Here is a 17,701-nt window from a genome sequence, read left to right as displayed (position 1 = left end):
TGTTTTAAAAGCTGTAGATAAAACCGATGAGATAATCAAAATGTTTTCAATGGTCTAGTGTTTTTAGTTTTTTATAATAAATTAATATATAAATTATTTATAATTGTGGTCAGTAATGTTTTGTATACTTCCTATAGGAAAATTAATAGGGTTTAAAAATTTTGATCAGAATCATAGTCTATAAAAAAACCGGTGAAAGTAGTTGAATTTTCCGACGACTTCATAAATTAAAAAGAACAGCTACTTATAGATTATGATGTTTGTCAAAAACCGGCAAAAGTTATATTCATTAAGAACTTTCCAATAATCCAATCACATAATGATATATACGTAGATTAAATTAGAAAACTTATCTACAGTGAAAAGTGTTTGTTATTTTCAAAGTGCCGTAATTTAAAAATATAGATAGGTATTGTGATTTACACAAATATTGAAATTATGTTTCTTAATACATTGTAAATAATTCTCCAATGTTTTTATGCATATAGTACGAACTTGTATTATATCTGGTTAAGACAATAGCTAAAAATGTCATTGTCCATATAGATTACTGATAAACGTAAAAGTTTCCAGTCACGAATAATATTTTTTACTTAGGTGCAACAAAATAACTAAAATCATTATTCTTCCTTTAAGTATCTAATTGCATACACAGTTAAACTCAACATTTCTATAAAAAATTGTGTGTATAATATACTTTTTAGATTTTTTGGTTATACTATTTGAACTATAATTATTAGGAACCTTGTATTATATTTTCTAGATCTATCAAGCGAACATCTTTTTTATCGTTGTTTATAGAAAAAACCTAATAAAATCAAGGATGTCAAATGTATATAAAATAGCTCAACATTTTCAAAATATTATGAAAATTATACCAAGTAGGTATTGCAAATACATAATGCATGATATTAAATGAATATCATATGAACATTTCATGTTTATATGTTTAAATGTTATTACTTATTATGGTTATTCATTTTTTAATTACAACTAAGAATTATTATTATTTTAAAAGTTTTAGGAATGTTCAATGTTGACACCTAAAAAGTACCAATTAGATCTAATTTGCTATCAGATACCACACTCAAAGTTGAAAATCAAAGTATTTTTCAACTATATAAATCGTGTAGCAACAAACGTATATAAAACCACAAATCATTCTAAAATCAATACATTCATCGCTCCACTCAAATATATTATGTAATCTAAATTAAGTCAAACAATATAGGTAACTGACTTTAAATGAATTAATAACAGTTGAAATAAAAATACATTAAACATTAGTAATATTTTTGTATGTGTATATTTTTTTAAATCTTAAATTGTAATGGAATAACTATCACAAGTGCGTTTTTAATAATGGAAAACAGAAGGTCAGCTAATGTATGATTACTAAGTACTTTAAAATGGTAGATACTATAATACCAATTATTAATAATTAAATAATTAATATTTTCCAATTTATCAATAATATATTGGATATAATATCTTAAATATTGATAAAATATTTAGTTTAAGTTCACATTTTTAGAAACCAATTTAATAACAAATAATAAACTAATCGGCTTAACTCTTAATATATTAATATTCGAGTGTTTATGACTAAATATATTACATACCTATAACTTAAATTCTATCCATTATTTATTCTTATATCTCTTATATTATATTTCATTATAATTTTTGTCTACAAAATTATGTATAATAAGTTTTTAAAAGAATAAAAATGAGTTGCAGCAAAAATGTACTTTTTACTACATATCGTTCTATTGTGTAACATACAAACTATAGCAAGAAAAAGTTTATTTATAATTAAACTTAAAATACAAATTTTATGATGTTTGGAAAATAAGGTTTCATCCCCGGGTGATTTTTAAATACCGTACTTTGTTCTTCAAAACGATTATTAAAAAATATTTTTTTCATAGAGTTAAGGCTTCAACATCTATAGCCATTAGCCTAAAGGTTATTGAGTAGGTTTTAAATTGTGAGGAGCGTAATGTCGGTTAGAACACGTGTATATTTACGCGAGGACTTGTCACCAAAACCCAAGTGGTCACCCATCTGGGAACTAATGACACTGGCTAATGCTTAACCTCAGAACACGTTAGTGACTGGGTCCAAAGCCTGTGCCACACACTCATTTTTATACAACTAAAATGTGTAAATATTTTTTATTGATTACAGTTAATATTATTAAATGAATATTTTGCTATGAAAATAAATAAATGCGATATAAATATTAATTTATTAATCATTATCTATAGTTTATCAATTATAGCGAATTTTATTTTACATAAATATTTTTATGATCAGTGAACTTATTTTAGACAGTAGGGTTTTATTATAAATTAATTATTTATGTACATAAAATATTATCTGTACGTGTGAATTGAAATTATTTTGTTCGTCGTTAAATATTTAATTTTAATATATAATAATTTAAATTACCAACCCGTGAAGTTTAAACTGGGAATAAGTCAGTGTATTTGTAACTGTTTTTCTGAGTCTTTTAAAACCCCATTACTTATTTTAATAGCATTCTTATTTTAAAGATAATATGGTATGCATGTAATTGGATAATAATTTATAATTATTAAGTGGTAATTCTTTAAAAATAATGAAGTGCGTGCCTGTAGTATTATAACAATGAATAGGAGTAATTTTAGGTAATTGTATTAATACTTACTAAAATAAAGGTACTCATAGTCATGGGCTATAAACAAATATTTATGTAAAACTTAATTTGCATTAACGCTTTATAACATTTTAATATTTAATATATTCATAAGTATATTCATTATTTAGAAACCCAAAATTAATTGTATTATATTTTCAATTATAAATCCTTGTGAATTCAAATTTCTGTAATCCCCAAAATAAGTAAATCAGATTATAGGGAATAATTATTAAATAGAATTAAACATAACTTATTGAAATCGACTAAGGTACAAAATAGCCAAAAGTATTTTGAAAGTTTAATTTCATATAAAACGTGAGTCATATATTTAAATTTTTAACTGCACAATACGTAGCTTATAGAATACAAAATATACTGATTAACTAAACAAATACAACTGAATACCTACTGATAGTGGACTATTTAGTATATTAAAAAATTTCGACTAATTTGATAAAAGAAATAAATAATGTTTATAGTCCAATTATTATACCATAATTATTATTTATCAATCATAATACCATCATATTTATTTTGATATCAAAGTCCCTATAATGATTATTTTGATAAATAAAGATATGTATGAAAAATTATAGATAGGTATAAATAATGAGTGGGTAACATAGAACACAGTTCTTGGATTCGAACGTTTAAAAAATGTTAAGGTATACAATTGTTTCCTGTGTGATATGAACTGTACACTAGTTACTAGTAGTTAGTGTACCCACGGACTATAGAATATCTATCACACCTACGTCTTATATTATTTATGTCTTATCACATCAGAAAATAATATTATATACAGCGAAAACAAAGTATCCATAATAACAACGTAAAAACTAAACATTTTTATTTACGTTAAAAAAATCACATAACACAATAATACCTATACAGCACACCTTATATTATTATTATTATTATTATTATTATTATAACATATAGAACAATATCATGAGACAATCGTATACCTGGTATGGGTATGAGGTAAGTCTTTGGCGGGTAGTACTCGTGATTGGAAGCGGTCCATTGGTTATTTGACATCGGTGACTGTTGTTTCACTTGGCGGTTTTGTATCATTTCGATCGTTTTAAGCGCACATTAAGAACGGTCTGCGGTCGTATGGTGTTGTCCGAATATAATTATAACGTACAATAATTATAAGACGAAAAGCCTACAGTGCGTCAGTGCCAACAGTGGCACGGGGTGTGAGTGTCGACTTTGCGGCCGAGTGGAGAATAAAATATTAGCACGGCAAACGCGAATAACAATAACGTGTGATCGAGACTAAATGGGCAAAAAACTACAACGAAATACGTTCTCCAGACTGGGTGGGCCACGGCACGACAATCTGTGCAGGACGAAACTATTTCATTAATACTATTGTTACGCTTATTGGTGCCATTGGTGATATCTGTACCGGCCGATTCGAGTTCGCGGTACAACGTGTACAAAATGTCGGGGCCGGTCCTAAAGTCGATGCGCAGACGAGATTATTAATGTATTACACAATTATTATATTATTATTGACACGTGTTTATATATCACCGAGTGATACGGTCCGTACGGATGTTATTGTCGGATAAGACGAATCGCAGACGCGCGGGTTTGAGAGAAAAGAAACGAATGATCTCGGCCGAAGAATTATTGGAAACCGACAAAAACGTGAGGGACACGACGGACGAACGGGTCGATCGAGTGAGATGAGTTATCTGACAATGTGACGTATAATATAATATACGTGCGATGTGATACGGGCAACGGTCTTAAATGCAACTTGCGTAAGAATAAATATCATTGCGTGTTATTCGCCAATTGTTGTAATTTATTTTTTTGTCGTCGAAAATAAATCCAGTGTCTGTAAGCGCAGTATACATCCATCGCATGCACACTAACTTGACTAACTATTGAACTGAAAACCTGGGCCGTATATCCCAAATGACAGAGCAGGGTGCACGGACCCACGTGCTGTGCCGTTACGTCACGTGTACTCTCAACGTGAATCGTAGTATTCTAAGGATACAGACTTTTCTTTGTCGACAACTTTTTATACTAGGTATCGAACTTAAAAATTCAATTATACGGTTTATGAAAATACGATTTCCTATACCGAGTATTCATAACGTTTTTCTTTACGATTTCACGCTGCAGACTACATTAATTAATAGCAACAATAAAACAAATACTATTGATTATGGTAACGTTATATTATTATATATGGTGTGGTAACAATATAATGGTATATATGGAACACCCTTTATACGGCGACTGTTAAGCGGCCATACAGATGCATCACCACAGCTTTTAGAAAGTCTCAGTATTCGGATAAACCACGAATAACGGCCAGTGAACACAGTTATGGAATTAAAACAACATTTCTAAATCATTAGCGCAAAATCGACGTTCAAATGGGTGGAAAATAAATAATAACTAATAACAATGACGCTAGTCGCAGTTAAAACACATCTAAATTTCTACGTGTGTAGCAAAAATATTGCAATGTATGTACTACCTACGTTTTTTATTTGCCGTTGGCCCAAATTCTATTTGAGAGTAACGTACCACTAACTAAGATGATGCAATGTTTCTCATAATTAGTACATAGAACATAGAATATGTTCTCTATTCGAGTTTTTCTCTGTCAATAACCTTTGTTGTTTTGTTATCTATGTATATATATATATATATTACATACAATGTATAGCTAAAAAATCAATTCGGCGTTCATAATTTAAAATAAATATAACGGAATGAAAGAGACTGCAGTTGAAGCTGTGTCATGTTCAACAGTCTTCCTAATAATAGAGATACATATATTTTATGAACGTATATAATATGTACAGCATTAAGACTGACAGGTTGTGCATCTTTTTTTTTAATCGTATCGATATACACGGGCTACGACGGTTTCGGTTTGGACGTCGTATTTTTTTAATACTATCCCACGCTGTAAAATGCAATATGAAATGAAGTACATTTAACGTGATGTCAATATAATAATAATAATATAATCTTAACTTCTATTAGACTTATATAAGGCCAACACCAATGTCCAATGTTTTGTATAGTTATAAAAGTTAGACTCTTGGGCGTATCTATAACGTCAATACTTATCCTGATCTATTAAATGATCTTGATTTTTCGTTTAAAATACAAATATCGAAAGAAAAAATGTATTTTAAAAATCACGGCACTTTTCATTAGATCACTGTAAGGTACATAGAGATACTGTGCGTAAATTTCTATATACTTCAAGTCAGAAAGTTACAAATTTCATTACTCATTATTATTATAATATTATACATTATTATTTATTATATACCTACTTTAGAATAGAAAATATTATGTGGGTACCTACGTATGCAACACAATTTGAATGGATAATAGATTGCGCCATTTGATGTCGAGGAAATTTAAACATATCGCTACTTAAATCAAATATATTGGGTCAATATACTTTGATGATTGGGGAGAAGTAATGTCAACACCCCTCTCCCACCCCACATAATAGCAATACTATAGAAAAATTTTAATTTTAGGAAAATATCTACAAATATGGTTACATTGATATTTCATTTACATTATAATATCTTATATTTTCACGAAAACAGACGTATAATATATTATTAAAAAAGGTGTTCAGAAATAAACATATATTCTCAGCAGCATATCTTGGCCACAATTCATAAATACAAGTATAAATATATGTATAGTATAGTATAATAGTAGACGGTTTCTAAATGAATATGGAATAATATATTATTATGTTTTATTCCATTATATGATGTTTAGTTAAGGACGTTGTGTTATCAATCACCAGTTAATCAAAGAATACACATTTTGTTAAAAGTATCAATAAATTCAAGTAGTAAGTACGCCAAAACTTAATTTGAGTAATAGTTATACATTTTAAACCTGTCATAAAATTATTGAAATATTCGTTTCTTTATGTAAATAAAGCTTAATGTAAGTTTATAATATATTATAATGTTTCCAATGGAAATATTATTCAAACGCGTACTGCGGCAGGTAATAGACATTTGTCATACACTCATATAGTCATATGTATACGCTAATTCTTATCCAACTACATAACAATAAAATATATCATTTGAGTACAAGACCTATATATTTATATTTGCTGCAGCAAACGAAACTTTATCACAAAACAAACATATTTTAACCAAATAAACGTGTATTTATTTTATAATAATTAAAAAAGTGTCTAGTTTCGAATATTGTAATTATTATTTAAAAGATTAGTTGGTTAAGTGAAAAAATATCGAATCCAAAGTCAGTTTTAAATTTGAACTTTGAAATTCAAATGTTGACAATATTGGACTTCAACCGTAAAATTCGAAATTTTAGAGATTTTGCTGTAGGTAATTCAAAAATGTTGATCTTTGAAGCTTAAAAGATTTAAACTCTACTAAAATTATTATTTGTATATACACAGTGAAATTTTCAAAATATTTATACATAATTTTTAGCTATATTAATACCATTGTACATTGTACGGTATTTCGGTATTAGGTATTTACTATAAGTTGTATGCGATGTTGTAGACAAAAACTAAGTCAACCTACCGGAATTAAGAAAGTATGAATAATAATTTAAATTATATAATACACAGCGCGATGGATGAGGTTTCGATTCGTATCTATCTCAATGATAACAGTATAATACATGATTTTTAGAACCCTGATTAGTTAAGTGACCTAACCTGAACCACCCGTCAAGTCAGCTATACAATTTGCATTTTGTTGACACTGCAGTTTGTAATGCCACCTACCTATACGTTCATTTCTATCAGTCGATACGCCCATTATTGTTAAAACTATTATTTAAGTGCTTTGTTGATTTTATACTATGACGAACATAAAAGTAAAGCACTGCAGTAAACAATTACTTGGTGTGTATTATAGCAAAATAGCTTACACAATATACTCGTAAAGTATACACATATTTACTATAATAGTCACCAGCTAAAATCGGTGTTAGTCTATCTAAATGTATAAAATTAAAATGATTCGGTATACCCATAAAACTATATATAACGCAAACTTATACGGAGCGTTTTGAGGTTTCACCATGGGCGCAATATTTGGTGACTTATCTCTATACATACGGGCCTACATGGCTGCATGCCGTATAGTACTCGATTAATGGAAATAAATAACATCTCACTATATATAAAACTGTTTTACCCACTTACCCACTATGCACTCTAACTGACTCGAGATGATTTACACATTCTATCTTTGATTTAAATTTAATAGAAAAAAATATATATTCATGTATTCATTTAAAATATAATTACAGACGTGAGCCCAATGTGCATAGTATGAGTTCAAAACTAAATCGAATGCAGTTTTATACGTAATAATGTTGTGCGATAAATTTATATCTATTTTAATCGTTACTGTATTTGTCGTAAAAATGAATTTGTATATTTTTTTCTCGTAATGTGATCATTAAAACCTTACTATGTCAGTATTTAATTTCAATACACATGTATCGTGTATGCTGTACTTAGCTAGACAGTAGACACCACTAATCATAAAATAATGTAAAAACCTGTTTTTTAATCAGGTATAGATAGGCTTGTGCGTTTGCTAGTTTTTTTTCATATACCGATGATATTGTACTGCAGGTATTACAGAGTAGATGTATTTTTGTTTTTTATACGCGAGACAGAATGGCCATGATGGTGTATACGTTTTTGTAATCGTGAAAAAATAATATATTGTTAAGAGTTCAATTATGTATTACCCACGGTTAGATCTTATACCGGACATGTCGCTACATTTTAGAACCAGACTGACCAACCTATCTCATAGTTATTGAGATGAATACAGTATCTATTAACTCCCGAATACGTAAACAGAGTTCATTAGTTGAATAGTGTTTGATCTTACAGAGAAAAAGTTGAAATTACCTTTTGTTATTTTATACGCTGTAACACGAGTACAATTTTCACATAGAAGATTTGTGTGGTTAGGTCTTAGATTATACTAGTAACTTTATATTTTATGGTAATTTACCATATACCATGAAAAAATATTCTATTTCGTCTATTAAATAGTTTTTTCAAATGTATTGCATATACCCAATACATAATATCTAGCTACACCTATACACCTTATATTAGTATATTACTATACATTTATACCTACAACAACTAATTCAGAACGTGTTAGATATTTATATTTTATTCTAATGGAGAAACATTTTTAGTAAGTATCTATGTTTGGTAAAAAAAAATCATAAATAATTCAATATAATTGATTCATTTAAATAATTGTTTTAAAACATAAGTTTACCATTAAAACACAAGATATATGATGGGAATAAATAATAATATATCTATAGGTATTTAGTTATAATAAATTTGAATAATATTGATGTTAAACTAACTACCTAGTACAATAAAAAAAAAAATCGTGTATACGAAAATACTATTGCCAATTGTTTACTTTTAATTCAAATTTAATATAAATATATACTTTCAATTTTATTTGATATTTTTAAGACTTCAGTAGAGGAAATCATTTAGATAAAAACTATTAAGTCTGAACAAATATATTAATCGATTTTATAGTACCTAATTTATGCTACGCACCTTCCTACGTCTCACGATATATTATTAGTTCGTTTTTTAGTGTATGTCTCAATGTCTGGACACGTCTTATTCTGAACAAAATATTATTTTACTATTATGCTATACTTTATTTACTGAAAAAAAAATAGAAAACACATTTAACAGTTAATGTGGCTAGTTTGCCTTGAAAATTGTTCTGGCCATAATAATACTTTTATCTTGAGTTTTGCCGTTGATGCCGTTGGTCTTCTTTCGTGATTTTTTTTATAACTCATACCAATGTTATTTTTATGTGTTGCATAAATTGACGTGCATATTATTACGAAAGTGAACATTTTTAACACGGTATAGCGCAGAAGTATAAATTATGCATGTACCCGGTTACCTAGGTGTATAATATTATGTGTAAATCCATACAACGCACACAATATTATACACACATATTATAATGCAATATCTATAGTTAATCACGACCCGATGCTGGGCTGTAAAATGTAGGAAGAGAGAAACCACTATGGCCACTATATATAATATAGTATATGTATAACGGCCAAATGACAAAGATTTATTCAGTAATCTCAGAAACAAAATATGTGTGTTTGTTGCCTCTCTCGCCCGCATTACTGGAAATCAATATTATGTACATACCATTTGCGTGTCAATATATATGAAAGAGAAACCCCAGACATACACAGAATGTTTGACACAGCGAGGTCAAAACTGTGCTATTGACTACAACGGTATCATAGTATAATATTATACAGGTGTATATTTAAACTATATTTCCCACAAAGAGGAACACATCTCATTCGTTTTGTCGTCATAATGGTTTGGCCGATGTCTGCCCGATACTAACTACTATAATAATAGGCACGCGTGAGGTGCGCAGTGGATTTTTTTAAATGTACATATTATTTAAATTACTACAACAAGTCAGAAAATGTTTATTCACTTCCCATAAATATAATATAGTGATATAGGCATTGTACGGGCGCTCAAGTAAATACAACGAATCAGTAGGAGGTATAGTCGGTATCGAATCAATAAGTAAATAGTATTTTAGCTGTACTAACAGAATATCGACATCCTTAGTACTCAGACTTACTTGTAACTTGTTTAGTGTAATTTTTAATATTTTAATAGCTATAAAACGTTTTCGATAAATTATTATTCATATTTATGAAAATACTTGTCTTAGTCAAATGAGTAATGATTTTAATTTGTTATCTTTTATAGTTTTACGATGATGCCCGACAAGTGTTACTTCGTTCTACTCACGGAGTAATGGTTGATGGGAAAAAATTATAAAATTTATTATTTCCCCGGTACTAATTACTTAATCTCAGTTATCGTTATTCATTATTACTTATTACACAGCGATTTTCATATATTTGCTGCACGTATTATATTCGCCGATAAAGCATTGCCGCATTGGCATTTTTATCTCAAACCCACATTTTACCGTGTAAGCACGCAGTAATACGGTATTCACACGAGTAAACGACACAGGCACACCAAAATTGATCAGAATATAATAAATAACAACCAGAACGTTTGTTATATTGTTTATAATGTCAGGGCATTCCATCTTTCATCTGACATAGGGGATCGCAAGTACCATGTTCTATTAGTTCATATATATATGCTATGTATTATTTACCTAATCATAATAGTTGAATAATGTTATTTGTTAATATGATTTTAATTTTTTAATTTTATCTAATGATTGGTAACACACTATCACTATTAAAGACGTAGTAACCCCGTAACCACGACTAGTATTACTGCCGTCATGCTTCAGGCATTGCAATGAATTAGAATATTGAAACCTAATTTATTATTGTGGATTGATATGGTTTAGCTAAAATGATGAACAACTAAACAATTTTTAATTTTTTGAATAATATTATGTTGAATTTTCGTGTACCTACTATTATTTATTACTAAAAAAACTCCAATTGCTAGCCCCAGGCACATGTCTACCTCGTCTATACGTTCATCCTAGATTGAATGGTTGAAAGTAAGTGTATGTGTTCGATAACCATTATGTGTACATGTGTATTAATATACTATATATTACATTATAGTGTAATTATTTGTTTAGCTAACGTTTACAAGAAATGTTAAGGATAGTATAAAAAATAGTATAATTTATACTTGGAAATTGGTGTTTTCTTTCTTTTTAAATATCGATTTTGTAATTTTGTAATTTTTAAAAATTAAAATATAATTGAAATTTATTATCAACTAAAATGTACGTGTAGTTATTGCTAATCATAGTGAGGTTATGGGAGCCACAACGCCCCGTAATATACACGTGGTTTAACAAAGTAAAGAATCATTTGTTACCTATATATAGTCTAATATTTTACTTATTAGTGATTTATATCATAAGGGAGACGATGTTTAAGTATTTATCAACAAGACTAGACTCGATTATCGTGCAACTCATTTAGACATTTCGGCTTTACAACATTTAACACTGGTGATTGTGTACTATTAAACCAGTTGGTCGGCTGTATGTAAATATCAGATTAAAATGTAAATTGCGTATCTTTAAGTTGCTTCTAAGTAGGTAATATCATCAAACACATTACTATATAGGTATTTATATATTAATACCAATAATTGTAGTCAACATACGTTTTTATCGTGCCTATACCTATTAATATAATTGTTTTTAACAAAATTCAATGGAATTTTTCGTTATTAATTATTTTAAGTGTTTACGAAACTGAAATGTTTGTACCTGCAGGCTAACCATATTGTGTAAGGTAGGAGAAGCGTATTTAGTGTATTACCAACATCATTACAATATAAATACTTATTAGTTATTATACTAGATCATGTGTTAACGTACTCGCTTTACAGCGTTAGGCGCTGATCTACATATTATTGGTTAATTCTTGACACGTTTTCGCTGCTCACCATTAAAATATAATTTAATATCGGTTTAATAATTATAATGGACTCATTAAAAACGTGATTGAGGTAAATCACTATAAAATATCGTATACTACCCACTACGTGGGTGTCGCTATGCAGTATCATTATCTTTGGAACATTACATTATTATATTTTTGTAATAATAACACACTATTCGAGCGCCGAGGTACGTGTTAGAGTGGCTTGTAATTAAGCTCACACTTTACCGAAAAACCACCAAAACGGTACCAGACATTATCAATAGTCAATATACTAATCAGTAATCATAAACGCGTGCAAATGATAATACGATATTACTGAACGAACGCCGCCGCTCTTTAACCGACCGACATTCCGGCTCATGTGTGCGTGCGTGTGCGCCGTGCATGTGCGCATGCGCGCGGCGCAAGGCTGACGAAAAAAACGTATTATAAATTATACAATGTTGAATATTGTACATGTACACAATGACAGTCGAACAGTATTGCAGCAATAAAACGACCAAATCGAGGCGCACTATCGCGGCAGACTGACGATTTTGGGCAAATCACATGTTTCCCGCCATCATAATTCAGATTAGTGTACATTATTATATATAATGTTATAAATTACAATATTATTATTTATTACTCGACCGGGTTCGAACGAGGATAACGCATGGATCCTCGTTCTTCTCTCGTCGGTCGTTATTTGAAAACGTTCCACCGAACCGACATTAGACCCGAGTCACGTACGGTCTCTCGTTTTATACCCATCCCAACGAATTATTATCATCTCCTACGTTGCGTGTCACCAGTAACGCGCAAAGTAAACAGTGTAAAAAAGTGTTATAGTACACAAAAAATACCATTTTAATTATAATATTGTCGTTATATTAATATGTAGTTATACGGTAACGTAGACACGCAGAGCGACACGCATCGTCGATGGGTGATAATATTATAATATTATTATAATTACGAGGTTATCTCAGCAGAGTCTTACCCATGTCTACCGATTCTTCAGCGAAATCTTCTTTTAGGCTCGAATGGTCCATACATCTAACGTCAACGTTCCCCTGGATCGACGACGACGACGAAGAAGAAGAAGAAGAAGAAGAGGAGGAGGAGGAGGAGAACGAATGCGTTCGAATTTTTTTTTTTTACCGAGATAAATTAATTATTAACAAATCATTGCAGATTAATAATTATAATGTTGCGATACTGCAGCCGTATTATAGTGACGACGGCGGCGGCGGCACGAACGCGCAACACTATCACGAAATGAGTAAAACGCTCTCTGATCACAATGTATTCGGCCGGGACGGGACACACTGTGCACGCAAAACGACTACACGCTATGGTCGCCGCGTATTATATTAGCCGGACGGACGACGGTCGGGCGCGTACTTATCTATAGTGTGCAGCACGGCACGAAATACGTTCTATCAAATTCTTATTTCGTCACGGCTAATTAAAAGATAAACACAAAAAAAATATGGGGAAAAAAAAAAAATTAAATAAAACCGGTTCGATCGAGAACCAGATAATGTTTTAATATTTTATACACGTTTCCCCCCTCCCCTCCGCCGCCGGAGCCGGGTCGCGCGTCCACCGCGGCAATACTATGACGTCAATAATATCGTTGAAAAAGCGTATTCACATTATATCATTATTATTATTATTATTATTATTATATTATTATTATATTATAATATTATAATAATTTATATGCTATCTTTACGCGCTCAAGGACTCTCCAACGCCCATTATTTGCGTATCGGTGGCTGCGATATGCGATGTGCGCGGCGGCGGCGGTGACGGCTGTATAGTTGCTGTACACTGTACAGTCTGTGCTGTATAGTTGTTCAAGTTGTTGTATAGAATGGAGTGATGATAATAATTAATAATTATTGTTTTTGACAATAATACGCACGCACGCACACACACACAATACAATACAAGTGGTCACATGCGTGGATGCGTGTTGCTGGCTCGGTGTGATATTATTGCACCAAAAGCGTTTTTTTTTTTTCGTCAGACTAGATTACGATTTTAGGCTCTGGTGGTAATAATTAAAACATCATGGAAGATACTCATAGAATAAGGCTACGTATACTGTGCGCGTGTTGGTGTCATCGGAGACCGTCGATTGAACCTCAGACACGGCAAAGGAATTTTTCCTACTTTTTCTGTGTTTAGATTGCGACCGATGGATTAGGAAATTCAAAGTCATAATTAGTTAACATTTTGTAAGTGATATTCAAAAAATACTTATCACAAATAAAAATCAGTCAAAATATATAGTAGGCATTAAATAATTTTAAAAAACATTTAAACTAAAGTACATTTCTGGCCAGCCAGTGTAATACAATTATAATTATTCAAAAATAAATAAAAATCAGTCAAAATACATCTGATTACATACATCATTTACACAATTATTATTTGTCTTTTTAAAGAAGGGTTTTTAAGTAAAATAGTTCTGAGGTATTGTAAAGGGGATGTAATTTTATTTTTTAAACTGTTTACCAATAGATATTTTTTTTTTTTAAATACGTTGCTCTACGTTTTACAGGTATTAAATTTTGACCGACGTTATTTTTATGTATGTGTCTGTTTGACATGTATTAAAAAAGAGTTAAATTTTAAATGAAAGCTTTCACAGGCATTTGTTGTAAGCTGCATACTACTGCTCATTTCAGCCCACATTTCAAGGGGGAAATGTGAATTAAAATCATTATATTTATCAATTAAATAATTAGTAAATGTTCTTAATTGATCATTTAAGTGCCGAATAAAAGATAACACACACGCATAAAAATCTCCAACCATATCGGGATTTAGATAAAGCAATCACTGAATTCATAATTGTAATCTAATGTCAATCCAAGTTCTTGGTTCTAACGCCACCACGACTGACCTAAATGAAAATGACATCCTTATATTTTGATTAATATCAGCTGCTCTATAAATCTAAGATTCGAAATCAATGTGAATTGCTTCAGGGTTAAAATTTAAATCAATTTTGGATCTTTAATTAAGGCTTTAAATTCATTTTCATAAGCGTTACATTCTTTACTGCAAAAAAATGCAAGGAATAATTATTCAACATACCATGAACAATAAATAACTGTAAGAAATATTTTGTACTACAATGAAATGTACCGTCTAAGAATATTTCTTTTACTAAGTTAAAAGCTTGCTTGAGTTACTAGTACATGAAAACATAATATTATTTACCCAATCATTGATTAAAACAATTGGTTCACCTTGAATAGTTTTTATGTTTAACAATTTGATTATTTCATATTCTTCTTTGATAATTTTTGCTAAAGTTGGTAAGATCTTTCTTCTAGCCATATAAATTTCTCTGCGTATACATGAAATATCATTAGTTGTCAAGCCATTGACTCCAAAAAAAAAAAAATAATAATAAATATAAATTAATTAAATAAATAAATATTATTATTAATAAAATGAATACTACGTATAGTATATTTATTAAATAGTAAAAATAGTAAAAATGTGTATTTTGCTTACCATTTCTATTTATTTGACTATTTATCAATGTTGTCGGTCTTGCAGTAATATCTTCAGTTGCTTCTCGTTTTTAATGGCTTCGATTAGGTATTTTGTCTCTTTAATTGTGCAGAAGAATCCGTTTCATGACAATTATCAGAAAAAACACTTTCATTTTCTAAAAGCACTGATCCAGTTTTCTTCAAATAACATTTGCATTTCTTATTTGTGCAACTCCAACGATCGACATCATAGGCCAACATTTTTTGGAAACGATTATTCGAAGTTATAATGCACTAGTATCTTTAAAGTATCACTCGACTCTAAGTCACTTGACGTACTAAGCTAAAATATTTTACTTGAGTAATGTACTAGTTATCGTAATATTACCAGTTGTAAATTAAATGTACACGTGGTTGCAATGATATTAATCGATAAGAGTACATATCGGTCGTGGGATACAAATAAAAACCAACTATATTGTTTAAATAGATCTGCACACCATATGAGTCAAATATACTAGATGTATTTACTATTTACTGGGTGTAACGCTTACCTATACTATACAATAGTAAATAAGAAAAGATAGGGAAAAAGTCGTTTACCTATCTGACTTGCGGACGCAATCGAAACACTGAAAAGGTATAAAAGGTTGAAACGGGACGCCCACCCAATGTTATTCCTAACGCCGTTTTATTCCAAAATTAATAAACATTATTCTGACGAATTTTTTAGAGCAATTCAGGCTTCGGCGAACACCTGTTGTAAAAGTCTGGCCACGCCTATATGCAAGTGGTTCAGCGTTTGCGCGTGTGGCATCGTTGCTGAGTATAATATTATTGTAATATATTAGGAAATATTGTAAACGAACGTTGATTATACCTACAGAATCGTTGTTCGGAATTCTTCCTAAACGTTGTCGTTGATTTACGGCCGCCGTGAATATTATTATCACGCCGACATACAAATACTAGTCTATGACGTTGGTGATTTGGAACGATGTCAACGATATTATCATTATCATAATAAATTGATAAACGTCATTGTAATTTAACGATCACGCGGTTATAGGGTTTTTTTTTTTTTATTCTCAGACATTATTATCGACAACGCATATCGTCACGGGCAGACGGTCGTCGCTTACTAAAATGTAGGAACTGCGACAAGAAGTAGCAGTTATATTATATATTTCATGCACCATATAAGATATGCGTAGGAACCTATCGAAACAACACACGAGCCGTCCGTGGCTTACGTATAAATTGTATAATATTTGCCATTAGGCATAATAATCTGATTAATATTTTTTTTTATAATTATTCAATGATGTCGCCTTGTAAAGCATCACCTTAGAGTAGTTTATTATTTAAATTTAAATCAACGCTTGACCCTGAATCTATATACATTTTTTTCGAAAAAAAAATTAAAAATAATATGCATGTATTCAAAAGTAAAATGGTAGTGTTTTATATAGGACCACCATTTGTTATTTATTATTATTATTTTTTATTCTTGATTCAGCATCAACAACTAAGGAATTAATGTATAATATATATATTAACTTGTTAGGTTTTATAAACTATTGGCTAAAAAAAAAATACCAATAGTACCTATACGATATTTATGTTACTAAATAGAATAGGTAATATACAGTAATATAAATGGTTTAAACAAATACATGTTAATCCATTTTAGGAAAATAAAAAGATTGTAATATAATGTAAAGACTTTTTTTACAGTTGTCCTATTGTAGGGTTAAGAGAGTTGTATCTATAGGTTATCCAGAGTGTCAGTTTTCTCTGGTTTCAGTAGTGGCAAAAAGGTGTTTTGATATAACAATAAGGAATAGAGGTTAATAGGATTCGTCTTCACTAGTCAGGATATGAGGTCTGGCTGCAGTATAAAATAAGCGAAATAGTGTAAAATATAAGGTCCTAAGTGCGTTAGACAATCTGATGAGACGATTTTCAATAGTCAATACTAATATTCAAAATT

General features: G+C 30.1%; 1 protein-coding gene across 2 annotated transcripts in view; it reads right to left on the bottom strand.

Moving 5' to 3' along the window:
- Nucleotides 1–17,701, bottom strand: part of LOC111036049 (thyrotroph embryonic factor) — a 61,076-nt gene that overhangs the window by 25,979 nt on the left and 17,396 nt on the right. The window contains exon 1 of one of the 2 annotated variants that reach the window (XM_022317961.1): nucleotides 13,191–13,583. The exons of the other annotated variant lie outside the window; for it this stretch is intronic. Coding sequence (XP_022173653.1) covers nucleotides 13,191–13,242 — 52 coding nt within the window. The 5' untranslated portion in view covers nucleotides 13,243–13,583. Of the gene's footprint in view, nucleotides 1–13,190; nucleotides 13,584–17,701 lie in introns of those variants that run through there. 2 annotated transcript variants of the gene reach the window in all.

Source organism: Myzus persicae, unplaced genomic scaffold (assembly GCF_001856785.1).
Source record: "Myzus persicae strain clone G006 unplaced genomic scaffold, MPER_G0061.0, whole genome shotgun sequence".
NCBI lineage: Eukaryota > Metazoa > Arthropoda > Insecta > Hemiptera > Aphididae > Myzus > Myzus persicae.
Note: the sequence above shows the minus strand (reverse complement) of the source record. Positions and strands in the feature narration are given on the sequence as shown.